Below are 14,445 nucleotides of genomic sequence, written 5' to 3' on the forward strand. Positions count from 1 at the left end.
TCGCCCCTTTATATTCGGCACCCTAAGCGATTGCCCAACCAGGCCCTACCCTAACGCCGCCACTGGGTGAGGTGACAAAGTCTGAACCATAAAGAGGTGGAATTAAAGATTTGCCCTTATTATTAAGACTATAAAAGATTCTCCATAAGTCACAAGAGCCCAATTTTGGTGATAAAATACGAAATTTTTTGACCTAAGAATAGCGGGTTTTTGCATTAGACAAAACCTTTTCACAATTGTTTTTAGCAGTAATAAACAGACCTCTGTTTTCTGGAGAATTATTTTGCTGATAGACATGGAAGTAAACGTTTCGATTTGCAATTGCAGCAGCACAATGTGAGGAAAACCATGGAGAAGATTGATGCTTGACCTGGAATTGTTGAGAGGGATTAAAAGATTTTGTGCCAGCCTGAATCCACGAATTTATGTAAAAAGCATATTTGTCAACAGGAAGACGAAAAATTTCTATTCTAGGGCCATCACGAAGAAAATCACGGAAAGATTCCCTCTGAGCTTTAAGGTAATTGTTAGAGGTACAATATGATAGGGGATTCAGATGATTAAGAAGAATGAGATAGTTTTAGAGAGATCAAACTGTGATCAGAAGCACCTAAGGGTGAATGTGGAGAAACTGAGCACTGACTTGGATCAGAAACAAGACAAAAGTTGAGTAGAGAAAGTAAATGATTCGGGTTGTTTGGAAAGCGAGTTGGAAAGTTGACTATTTGAGTTAGAGATTGAGAAAGGTAAAAGTTGTGGGCTTTAATGCCTGCAGAGTCACTGACAATAGAGCAAAGCCATTCAGTTTAATGAGAGTTAAAGTCACCGACAACAACAATTTTGGCTGATGGATAAAGAGAGAGAGGGTTTGTTCAATATGATCAGAAATAACATCCAAACGAGTGCAGCCTTGAGATGAACGAGAGCGATACAGAACAAAAATAAAGGTGATAGAGTGAAGTGGTGCTAAACAAAAGCACATAAAAGAATAGTTTGTGGATTCAAACCTAGTTTTCTGACAAATGGGTGAATTCTTACAAATGTAAATGCCCAGGCCAAGCATATCACTATTTGAGACTTTATGAATTAAAGGAAGATAACCATCAACACTAAGATCACAAGATGAGACAGCTGAGCTTAAATTAGTCTCGCAAAGAGAAAGTAGGTCTGGTGAACTTTGCAAGAGAAAAGACTCAACAGAAGAAAAGTTATTTCAAAAACCACAAATATTGGTGAATGATTTGTTTAGAGAACTTAGTGATGACGATGGTTTTTTGTGTTTTATAGTTTTTGGTACTTTATTCATTTTTAAATTTGTTGAAGAACTTGGCTCAAAACATAGATAGTACTCAATACACTGTTTAATAGCCAAAGCTATTGCCTCATTACTATTAATAAACCTGAAGCCGTAACAAAGGGCTTAAAATGTGGCCTTGGCAATGCACATTAAAAGTACAAACAGGAACACCTTCCATGCGCAACATGGCACTGTTAATACTATGATATTTTTAATCTGTTGATGGAATCAGCCTCTCTTAGAGCTACCACAATGCAAATCTATGCAAAGTTTACATTTTCTTTTAATGAATTTAAAATGATTTCGGCAATATTCAAAGGACAAACCATCAAATGACTTTTTTAAACTTTTTCTTAGTTCTTCAGCTGAAGTTACAGGAGTTTTGGTCAGTTTTCGGTTTAGCACAGTCCATACATTTTCAATTGAATTTAAATCTGGTAATCTAGCGGGCCGCTGGAGTACATTGATTTTGTTTTCTTTAAACCGAGCTGTTACTGTTTTTGCTTTGTGACAAGGGGCATTATCTTGCTGAAACTTTCATTCCGGCTGTTACTTAATTTTTTCTATTATCGACAGTATAATTTGATTTATCACTAAATACTATTTTTTTTTATATCATTATCACTCATCTTGAAAATTTTTTTGCAAACTTGTAGCCATTTGAGCCGATCTGATTGTTTAAGCATTGGTTTTCTATCAGCAGTATACGAGCATAGTTAAGGATCAATTTACTGTCTGTATTGAGATGTCATTTTTAAGTACTAGATTTATTTCTTGAATAATTTGTTTGGCACTATAATTAGGATTTTTTCTGGCAATTCTGTATATACTATTATCATCAGTGGTAGTGGTTTTTTTTTTAAATGACATGTCCTTGCTGGAAGAGCTTTGTTTTAGGATCTTATGGTATTGTTATTAATGATTCATTTCAAATAATCCTGATTAGTTTTAATAAAATCATTTGGACCTCATTATTTAATCGATTGTTTTTTGTTTTGTTTTTTATTTAACTTTATGAATTTAAGATTTTCTTTTTACCTTTTTTTTAAAAGTGCCCACTTTAAAAAAAAAAGTGAAAGTACTTTTAAGCTCTGTATGCATTATTCTAAGTATTGTACGCTGTGTGTGTGTGTGTATATATATATATATATATATATATATATATATATATATATATATATATATATATATATATATATATATATATTATGTATATATATATATATATATATATATATATATATATATATATATATATATATATATATATATATATATATATATATACTTAGCAAAATTTCTATAGTTCCTTGTCGTTATTGCAGTTTTACGTGGAAGTTATTTATAAAACTAACCACAAAAGTTTAATTTATTAGACCTATTGCAAGCAAATGCATTCATGACTATCTTATGTGTTTCTGAAACAATTAAAACTAAATTTTTTTAGAATATTTTTAAAATTTAGTATATATACTCGCTAAATTTCCATAGTTCCATCAGTTTATTTTAAACACTTAAGAGTTGATTGAAGTTTGAGTAAAATTAGGAATTGTTTTGTTCCATATGAAACTTTTATGTATTTTTAATTAACGTTTTTTAATTATTACAACGACATGCGGAAGGGTGTTAAATGAGGAAGAAAAGAAAAAACTGTTGCTTATAAAGATATAGGTATGTCCAATTGCAAATTGCAAAGAAAATCAAAAGGTCTCATCATGCAGTGAATAATTTTATCATGCAGTGAATAATTTTGTCATGCAGTGAATAATTTTATCATGCAGTGAATAATTTTATCATGCAGTGAATAATTTTATCATGCAGCGAATAATTTTATCATGCAGCGAATAATTTTATCATGCAGCGAATAATATTATCATGCAGTGAATAATTTTAGCATGCAGTGAATAATTTTATCAAGCAGCGAATAATTTTATAAACTTATATGAAAATAACAACAAGAATCACCCAGAGTGCGAAAGTAAAAAAATAACCAGAAGGCAACGTTCTTCCATTATGCGTTTGGCATCATCCGAAGTAAGACAAATAAGGACTGAACTGGAATTACCTGTGACTGCAAGACATGTGCAAAAAATTTTGTTAAAATTAGGACGGTTCCAGTGGAAGCAAAAGCACCATTGACTGAAAAACATAAATGTGTAAGATTTGAGTTTGCCAAGGACCACATGACATAGGATGCAGAGTGGGAAAATGTTATTTTTTCTGATGAAAAAAAGTTTAACTTAGATGGACCTGATGGTTTTAAGTATTAATGACATGCTTTGATAAAAAAAAGATAGCATTGTTATGAGTTGTAACTTAGGAAGAGGGACAGTTATGGTGTTGGCTGCATTTTGTTTCCATAGCAAAGTTCCAATATGTTTTATTATAACAAAAATGAATGCAAGAAATTACTTTATATATATATATATATATATATATATATATATATATATATATATATATATATATATCCAATAAATTTACAATCAAGAATAATCTTTTTATATTTTTACAAAATTTAATGATACTGTAAATTAGCCAATCATTAATTATAAAGTATATTGACGGAGAGATACAACACCAGGCATTTCTATACTATATAATGTGTAGGGCAAGTTGCGACGAGGCAAGTTGTTCATCATGATAGGAAACTTTTGATTAAGTTGACCGTGTGAATGTCAATTGCTTCCTGTGGTAGCATATTCCAGAACGGTGTGACACGATTAGTAAAAAAGTGATGTTGCTCTTCGCAACATCACTTTTTTACTAATCGTGTCACACCGTTCTGGAATTCTCTTCCGTCTCTATCTCTTCGCATCGAAGAGATAGAGACGGAAGAGGAGGTGGCCACGCCACCTCCTCTTCCGTCTCTATCTCTTCGATGAATTTGAAAGCCTGGTATAACCGTGTCACTACTCTATTCTACCAAGTTTTGGTGAAAAATAAAATGTGTGGTGTTATTTTAACGTCTAAGTTGTGTAAATGGGCTATTGCTTTGTCGCGTTTATTTTTCTTTAACGAGCATGAATAGTTGGCCCAAAAGTGGAGATTTACAGGAGACAGATTATTTTTATCTATTACAGGAATGCTGGGTGCTATTTGGGTGATTTTTTTAGGCGGACGAGTTCTCTTGAGCCGTGCTTATTGTAGCTGCTGTATTGCTTTGTCCTTATTCGTTGAGAGCTGTTGTTGCTGAGACGAATATATATCTCTTTTTCTCGTTTGACTTTGTAACATTGATATAGCATATTTGACCGGCTCTTTTGTGAATGACATTCCGAAACGGTTTGTCGAGAATCCCAGCATCTTTCAGTTCTTCTTTTTTCTTTTTAAGTCTAGCTCGAGTTTTGTTGAACGCTACTTGCTGAGCTGGAGTTCTGTCTTCTTGTGCGAAAACTCTGTTAAATTGTTGTAGTTGATGGCAATTACAGTGATTAAAAACGGCGGGTTGTTCCTTTTCGTTTGCAAGTGAGACTTGAATTATGTTAGAGTTATGAACAGTTTGTTTTTTACTTGTGTTTAGCCGTCGTTCTTGTTTGATTGTGAAGTTAGCAAGACCACAAGTCTTGATGAACTCCATGACGCTTGTCTTGTGGTCTTTGTTCTCGGTTTTGGGTAGACCAACCACAATGACATACGAGGAACGATATTGTCTGTCTTTGTTTTCGGCGGCAACAATATTTATTATTTTGTTTCTGTATTTAACTGTTTCTGAAGCGTTTCCTTTAAGTTTCGAGGCGAAAATTTATAGACCTCACAAAGAATTAGTGCGAAAATTTAAAAGAGAATCGAAAATCGATTAAGACTACAATTTATAAAAACTCAAAAATTAAAAGTCAAACAAAAAGAATGAGCAAGTAAGATGAGATAAATTGAGAAAGTAAGATAAGGTAGTAAATATAGATAAACAGGCAATATAAATTATATAAATATATAAACCAAAAAAAATTAAAGTAAAAAAAGAAACTAAATAAACTACAATCGATATAAACAAAAAAAAGAACGAGTCGCAAAATATAATGAAAGAACTTTCTCTTAACTTTCATATCAATATATAAACCAAAAAAGTTAAAGTAAAAGTAAAATATATATATATATATATATATATATATATATATATATATATATATATATATATATATATATATATATATATATACTTCTTGAAGAAAATATTTGGAACTGAAGTCCATCAATATATTTTCTGCAAATTACTTTTCCCTTTGCTTTAGTTTTGTGCATAAAAGTGCTATTTTGAATCTAACCTTTTCGTTCCTGGGCACATTGCAGCCAGATGTTTAATCAGACAACATTGTTTTTTATAAAACTGAGGCCATCAATTCTTAAAATCAGCAATGTCAGAGTTTTTTACGATGATAATAGAAAATGAATTTTTCTTGGAGGATGATAGAATCAGATCGTTATACTCTTTTAAGGTATAAAATTCTTTCAGTTGTCCAGAATTTTCTTTTCAAGACAGAAAAGTCCCTATCACAAGGAAAAAAGAGTGACTTCTCACAGGAAAATATTGGTCAAAACTCTTAACCTTGTTTAGTGACACTAGTGCAGAACATAGCCTAAAAATGATGTGGTTTTTGTCTTGACCCCTGCATCTGTCAGAAAACACTTGCAACTCTTATATATCATTGCAGAAAGACTCTATATATTTTAATAGAAAAGAGCAAACTTCATCAAGTCCCTTTGCACCAACCCCTTCATGATACAAAAAAAATTTGACACTATTATCTCGAAATTTTTGTATGTAGAAAACACTAACAGTCAGCTCCTTGTGGTAAAAAGTCTCCTAAACTGGTATGCAAGAAAGTTTTTGCATATAATCTTTACAAAACCTTCCTATTTTATCATCATCTTGACATTTTTGTACGATTTCTTTAATTTTTCTGGAAAATATTTTGGCTCTCCAAATATGAACCATTTTCTTAACAGCTGCAGCAGTCTTAACATTGTTGCTTAAATATTTACTTTTAATTTTGACCCGTAACTCATCACATGTGCAGCATGTGTCAACTTGAGGTAACCCAAACCTCAACAAAAATTGTTGCTTAAATATTTTCAAATAAAATTTGTAATTTACATTGATTCCAGGTTACTTATGTTGATACGCTTCGTGCCATATGTCATAAACAGAAAGTTTTTCATTAAGAAAATGTTTTTCAGTATTACCAAGTGATTTATTTTAGTTGGATAAGCGGATATGTGCTCGTTCACCATGTTTATCACACTTTCAGGTTTAACATTTCCTGAATAACTTCGTCCATGTTCATCACGAGGGAGTTGTCCTGTCTTTAAAAGGTTGCCCAGCCCTCTTAATCTGTCACTTGTCACAGAGTGAATATTCATAAAAGCCAATTTATACACCTAGTGTTTTCCAGATGGTGCTGATATTTCATTAAAAAATGTTACACCTCGTTCTGGCTTTGAAGACTCATTAAAAGGCTTACGTCTTCTCCTTTGCTTAACCTTAGCAGTACACGTCAACGACTGAAGATAGCAATCTTATTTGTTTTTATTTTTGAGACTAATAAACTTGTTGAACACCTTTAATCGTTCATCTTCTCCAATGACTTCAAAACATTTTCTTCTGCACCTTAAATAAGCAAAAGAAAATAAGTTAGTAAGACGTACTCCAAGAAATTCAATGACAACGAAAATGGGTTATATTACTTCAGTTAGGAATAGATAAAATAGGATTTACTCTATGTTAAATTAGGTCATACAAAATTTAGCTTATTTAGGTTATACTATGTAGGCTTCCTTTGTAAACATAAACAACTTTTTATTGCAAGAAAATATTGATAACCCAAGTATTTTAGAAACTATATTTTAAGGTATGTATGTCTTTAAATTTTGTTGCTTTAATTTTTACATATTTTAGCAAACGTCTTAGCCGTAAGGGCGTTAAAAATATTGCGCATCTGTTAAGTAAGTAACAGTAAAAACAAAAAAAATATTAACTTACTTGCAATCTTCGCCATATTTTCTTTCAGGTATATCCTTCCCAGCGTTGTTATTGTAGGGGCTTCCATCGACCCGGGAAAATTACCACAATTTCCCGGAGAAAAATGAATTTCAAAGAATTACTTATGTATATATTTTGTTATATTATGATAATTATTTATTTAAAATGTTATTATTTAAAATATATTATTGTCTACAAAGCTATTTAATGTGTATAATCTGACTTTAGAAGTCACCTATAATATAGAAAAATGTAAAAATCAAATCATAATTTTTTTAATTAAACGTGATTTAAAGCAAACATAAAAGTCATTATTTCTAATACAAAACGTTAAATGCTCCTCAGTGGCTTGTAAAATGTGATTCAAAACAAACGCATAAATTTCAAATTCAAAACGCTATTTACTCTTTAAAATTTGTAATTAAATTTATTATTTAAGAAATTTCGAATAACATTCAGTTCTCCATATATTGACACGTTAAGTAAGTTTCAAAATATTCTTACTATTTTCTTTAACCCTAAAACTTATTTCTTTGTTCTAATATTTTAAATTTTTTTATTTAGAATCGACGAAATATTGTTTTAATCATGGCTGATTCAGTGTGGAAATATTTTTCAAAGAAAATAAGCAAACAAGCCAAGTGTTTGAAATGTCTAAATAAATTATTAAATTGTTAGGGCTCGTCAACCAGTGGGTTAATAAGACATTTGCAACATATTCATAACATTAATATCAAAAAAAAAAACTTAAATGACAATCAAAATACTGATACAAGTAACTCTGACACAATTCCTGCAAAAGCAAGTAAGTTTCTCACATTACTTCTTTCTAAGAAGCAGTCCTTAGCAGTGGTAGTGGCTAGACTTGCGGCCGTTGAGGGATTTTCAATTCATGGAATATGCAAAAGCGAGTTCATTTGTCAACCATTAGTTGAAAAACAATATCATCTTCCAAAAGGTAAAAACAATGTGATGAAACTAATTCATAAATATTGTGCTATGGCAAAAAATGAATTAACTATTAAAATAAAATCACATAAAGAAAAAGGTAGAAAATTCAGTCTAATGTTTGATGAATGGACAAGTCTATGCAATAGAAGATTTTAAACATGAATATTCATTTCAATAAGTTATTTATTAATCTAGGACTGGTTAAAATTCATGGAAGCTGTACAGCTGAAGTAACAATGGACCTAGTTAAAGAGAAACTATCAGAGTTTGCAATTATCTCTTCAGATGTTGTTGCATCAACCACTGATGCTGCTGCACTAAGATCAAATTTAGTAGATTATCTAGTTTTATACACCAATTATGTTATAACCATGGCATACAATTGGCTGTTATGTATGTTATTTAAAAAAGAAATGAAAATTCTAATGATCGTCACATTGATTCTTTAGAAAATGAATCTAGATTTTCAAGTGATAACTCTAATTTCAAACCACAAAAATGTGAAAGAGAGATTATATAAATGCGGCTTTTCAAATGATTAGAAAAATAGTTAAGTTTTTTAAATATTAGCCTAAAAGAAATTCCATTTTACAATGTAAAAGTAGAGCACAGAATTGAACTCAATTTACTGCTAGATTGCTGGACCAGCATTGAAATAGCATTGGAAAAGCATTGTGACAATGGTAAATTGATTTTTAAAAGTGATGGACGCAGTGAAAAAAGCGTTAAATGAGTTGAGTTCCCTGGATCTATTTAACAATATTTATGTCTCAGTTTTAAAAAATGTTTCCTATAAATTTGCTAACAGCTGGGGCTATTTTAAATTTTTTGTTGGATTCCATGCGTAACAACAATGATGCAATTTTAGAGGAGATGTTCCTAGCTCTGTCTCTTTGCGTTAAAGAGCGTACAAACCAAGAATTTGTGACTCTGATTAAATACCTCCAAACGCACAATTTTCATTCAACTGCTACTCCTAAGCTACCTTCATCTTCAAAGGCTGCAATTATTTGTAATGCAAGATGTCGATATTGGAATTGAAAATGAATTCTCTAAAGAAAATAATTGCTCGCAATTACAAATATTAAAGACAGATTGACAATAGCTATAAATGCAGCACATAAACCTTAAAAGTATTTTATAACTAAAGATTCTAACAAAGACCTCAAAAAAGAATTTCAAATGTATGAGAATACTGGAAATAGTACAAATAATTTAAAAAAGCTGCTTGATGCCTTAACTTGCATATAACTAACATCAATAGAAAGCGAGAGAGTATTTTCATTGTCGTCTAATTTTTGCTCAAAACGAAGATCATCACTTAGTGACTCATCTCTAGACTGCCTCACAATTTTAAAAAGTTATTTCCTAACCAAATAAGTTCAAAATATGTTTTGTTCAAGTAAAATTAATTTTCTCGGTATATGCATCACAAATTTTAAATATGCACACTAAGGTGGAGTGATTTTCAAAGCAAAAAAAAATAAATATTTCTGAGATGCGAATCGATGTCTATTAAATTATAAGAAACAATTAAAAAATTATTTTTCAATTTTTATGAGCTCCTGAGGTTCCTCTTTAGATTCTTAATTTTTGACAGCCCTAAAACTTTTGAATTTTTTCATATAAACCATATCAACCTTGGACTCAAAAAAAGTAGATAAAATGCATGTTTTATAAATAATAATTTTATTTAATAAAAAATATTTGCAAAAATATACCTTGTTTTGTTAAAAACAAAAAAGTTTTAAAAGAAAAAAATGACTTTATTTTATATTCCTTTATCATTAAATAAAAACAAATATTATTTTCAAAATCAGCATATTATTCTGCTTCTTTTGGAAATTTTATTTTTTAACATTTAAGTAATTTTCAAACAAAATTTGCATAAATATATCAATAGATATTTATATTATATAATACTTTATCATTACTTATATTATATCAATATATATGTGTGTATATATATATATATATATATATATATATATATATATATATATATATATATATATATATATATATATATATATATATATATATATATATATATATATATATATATATATATATATATATATATATATATATATATATATATATAGGGAAATTACGGGGGCATAACTGAAAATAAAAACGAAATGTGTCTTTTTAAAAGCTCATTTCAATAACCACATTATCAAGCTTTAAATTGATACAATTAAAAAAAATTAAACGGTTTTTGAAAATGTTATCACACTAAAATTACACTTAGTGAAAAAAACGGTTTTATCCCTATTGTGAAGCACAACCGCACCCTTACAAAAATTGCTGGGGGTACACTTTTTATACAACAAAATCAGCAAATAATCTTAGCTGTGACAATTGTCACAGCTAAGATTATTTGCTGATTTTGTTGCACGTTTGCGCACTGTATAGGCATTCTTTGTATTTACAGTCTGAGTTTTCTTATTCGATATATATATATATATATATATATATATATATATATATATATATATATATATATATATATATATATATATTTCAAAATTAAGAAGTACACAATTATATACCCACAATAAATAATAATATAATAATCACCAGATATACCTAAATATAACAAGATATCGATTTATATTCTTCGCTTTATAATTTAATCAAAAACTCGTTTATAAAAAAATACGAAATCTAATTTCCAACATCTCAAAACAAAACTGTTTCTATTCAAGTATTTACATGAACGCATTCAAGTGTGACAATTGCAATTATTGATATTCGTAATTACCGAACTTTGATAAATATCAAAAGTATGCAGTTGTGCCTCCTGTGTGTCTTTGCGGTTCTGCCTCAGAGGTCAGTTTTTAGAAAGAATACAGTTTCATAGCTTGCTTATTAGGTTATATTGATATCAAAAATGGTTTTCACTTGACGAAATAATGCTGATAGCACATATCTTTAACACTAAAATCTAATATTGCTTAACCCTCAAAAGGAAGGTCAGAAATATATAATGTAAACATAATAATTTTATCAAAATAAACATTATCATGCACAACTTCTCAGAAACACAACAGGCACTCTTATATATATATATAATATATATATATATATATATATATATATATATATATATATATATATATATATATATATATATATATATATACATATATATTTGTATATATTGACACACAAAATAGTTTATACCACTTTATAAGGGGTTTACTGACAAAAGAGACAAAGATCCGCTATTTTTTGGTGCAGGAATTATCCGAGTATGATAGAGGTCTTTGTTGTCAGCAAAATAAATTATTAAGCTGACAAAAATTTAATGGAAAATCATATATAATTTTTTTTTTTTAAATTTTATTTTCGTCATTTTACACATTTTACAATGTTATCCATAAATTTAAACAAATATATATAATTACAAGCTGACTGGGGCAAGTAGAAGTCAAAATGACTTATCATCAAGCCCCTTAAATGATTCATTCTGCAGCATTTTTTTTTTTATATTTATTCAAAACCATAAAATGTTTTTAATGACTTTTCAGTTAAATATTTTGTGCCAAAGATGTCTTGCCTAGATATTTTGAGGCCTCGGACAAAACAAGTTCAATAAGGTGTTTTTTAGTGTTATTACCGATAAAAAAATGCATAGTGAGCGTCACAACAACAAAAGTCTACAAGATATTGTAAAAATATCAACAACTTAACTAAATAGCTGCGCCACTATCATTATATTTTATTATTTATTCACTAAAAATGTTTAGTTTTGTTTAATTTTATAAAAATTCCTAAATTAAAATTTTAAAATTTAGATTTAAAGCTTTTTTTTGTTGTTGTTGAAAATTATTCATTATTTTTAGAGTCCAACCGAAGTTGAGATTTGCTCAATATTTCTTCAAAGATTTAATTTACTTGACTTCCGTTAAAAGATTGCGTAGTTTTGTTCTATCGCTTTAATATTTTTGTTTTATTTTGATGTTGATAAATTAATTTTTAATTTTTATGCGCAAATTTTATATAATTGGTTGTTATTAAAACTTTGTCATTTTTTTTAAAGATGTTTATTAAAAATTTTTCAATTACCAATTCTTGTAATTTATAAACGACCTCAATAGACTTCATCGTCATCAGCCTTAAATTATTAGGAATGATGCGAGTTATTATTTTTAATATAATAACTCGCATCATTCTTAATAATTTGACATTTATAAATCTTTTTGTTTACTGGGTAATAAATCTTAACATTCTTAAAGTTTTATTACCCAGTAAAAAAAGACGCATTCTAGATGCCTATAGACGAATAAAGCACGTCTAGACAAAAATGCATTGCACATTTCATAGAAACATGATATAAACAAATGACCTGATGGTATAAGCAAAACATCCTCCCAAATTTTTTTTTGTTTATTATTAGAAGATTCTTTCTAACTCCAAAAATATAAAACATTTTTTCAGTTTGGGGAGAAAGCACGTGTTAAGCAGCCGCAACGCAGTGGTAGCGCAATTGCTTCAAAAACATAGGACCTGTGGTTCAAACCCTACCTTTGGGAAAGTTTTGCGACTTCGGTTCGGAAGGAGGCGTAAATAAATGAATAAATTCCCGATTAAATGCTCATCCGCGGTGCTCTGTGATAAGACCGTAAGGACTTCTTGGGGCACCTAAAATAAAAATTAAATTAAAAAAAAATCGTGTATTTTAGTACCTAGTAATTTTGTTGTTCAAGTAACTTAGAGCCATGTGGCATATTCAAATTTCTAATTTGTTGATATTTGTCCTTAGTACTTCTAATATGTTGTTACTGGTATCAAATGAGGATGACTTGCAAAAAGTTTAGGTAATTGGAGCTCAACCCCGATCCCTAATGACCCCTAACGGCCCCCTTCCGACGTTTTTTAAGATCATAAAAAGGATTTTTGAGGATTTTTAACATAAATTAGATTAAATATATCGACAGATTTTTAGTTTTATTAGAAAATGTCCTTTCGTGTAAGATTTATGACCAAAAGAAGTTTAAATTCAATCTCAATTACCCCCCCCCCCTCCCTCCTAGTTTCAAACGAGAAGTCATTGATGTAATTTGATATCTGTTGATGAACTTCGATCTTGTTTATTATAACACAAAAATTGAAAAATTACTTTTAGAAACCAAATCGTAGGGGTACGGTCAAATCGTAGGGGTAGGGGTATAGTCTCAGAAAACTCTTCGTTTGAAGATCTCCTCACATATTGACTGCTTTCATCACATATTGAAAGCATAGATTCATCAGAGAAGCAGATCTGTAATCAGATGATATAACAGACTGCAATAACACAGCTGAGTATTGACCGGAATTGACTGATGAGTAATAAAAAGATCTTGAAAATTTACGGTTAAGTGTGAAAGAAAAAGGAACATGGGATGGTTGGTGTTAGGGTAGAAATTTTTGTTTAAAGAAGAATGTGTAAGAAAAACTATTGAAATTTTTAAGCTACTCCAATCACTTCCGAAGCAAGATTTAATGTCATGGGCCCAGTTCACCCTTTTTTTAGACATTGCCCTTGTTATTTTGGCTTTCTTTCTTGGCCGACGAGCTGAAAGACCTGCATTAATAAGCTTTCTTCTAATCGTAGAACTGCAAATATCAACACCATACTTCTCCAAGGACTTTTCTAAGTCTTTTCTAGTGGCTCTTCTATTCACTTTAGCCATATGGATAAGTTTGCGTTGGGTTCTCGGGTTCACCTAGGACTTGCGTCCACAATTTCCTTGTCATGCAGAATTGTAATCTTGCCCATTTTTAATAGCCTGGCTGATACGGCTTACAGATTTCTGTGAAATTTGTAGTCTTGAAGCTATTTCTCGTTGTGAATACGTTTTTTCTTCAAGCATTGTTTTAGTAACAGCAACTTTTCTAGGTGAAAGATCTTTGGTTCTCCCCATAACCTTAAAATCTGTAGAAAAAAACAAAACAATTTGTAATCAGACTTTTTATACATTTTAAAATGGAAGTTATAGCAAATAAACATTAATATGTTAATGGTTAACCATAATGATTTAATTAAACTCACCTTCAGCTTTTATTTTGATGAATGCACATTGATGAATGTGTTTACAGTAAAAATTCTCCTTACAAGAGCTGATTAATCACCTTTATGGTTATATCAGTGTTGACAACCCACCAAGCTTATGCGTGTTAACCAAGTTACTAAAGGCTGAAGACATGCATACGAAGTATTAATGTAACT

At 29.9% G+C, this 14,445-nt stretch overlaps 1 protein-coding gene across 2 annotated transcripts in view; it reads left to right on the forward strand.

Moving 5' to 3' along the window:
• LOC136090463 (uncharacterized) overlaps nucleotides 1–12,305 on the forward strand; it is a 44,289-nt gene extending 31,984 nt beyond the window's left edge. For both annotated transcript variants that reach the window (XM_065817150.1, XM_065817149.1), the window contains one exon: nucleotides 12,080–12,305. In XM_065817150.1, coding sequence (XP_065673222.1) covers nucleotides 12,080–12,096 — 17 coding nt within the window. In that variant the 3' untranslated portion in view covers nucleotides 12,097–12,305. The remainder of the gene's footprint in view (nucleotides 1–12,079) is intronic.
• The last annotated feature ends 2,140 nt before the right edge of the window (nucleotides 12,306–14,445 follow it).

The sequence above is a fragment of the Hydra vulgaris genome, chromosome 14 (genome assembly GCF_038396675.1).
Source record: "Hydra vulgaris chromosome 14, alternate assembly HydraT2T_AEP".
NCBI lineage: Eukaryota > Metazoa > Cnidaria > Hydrozoa > Anthoathecata > Hydridae > Hydra > Hydra vulgaris.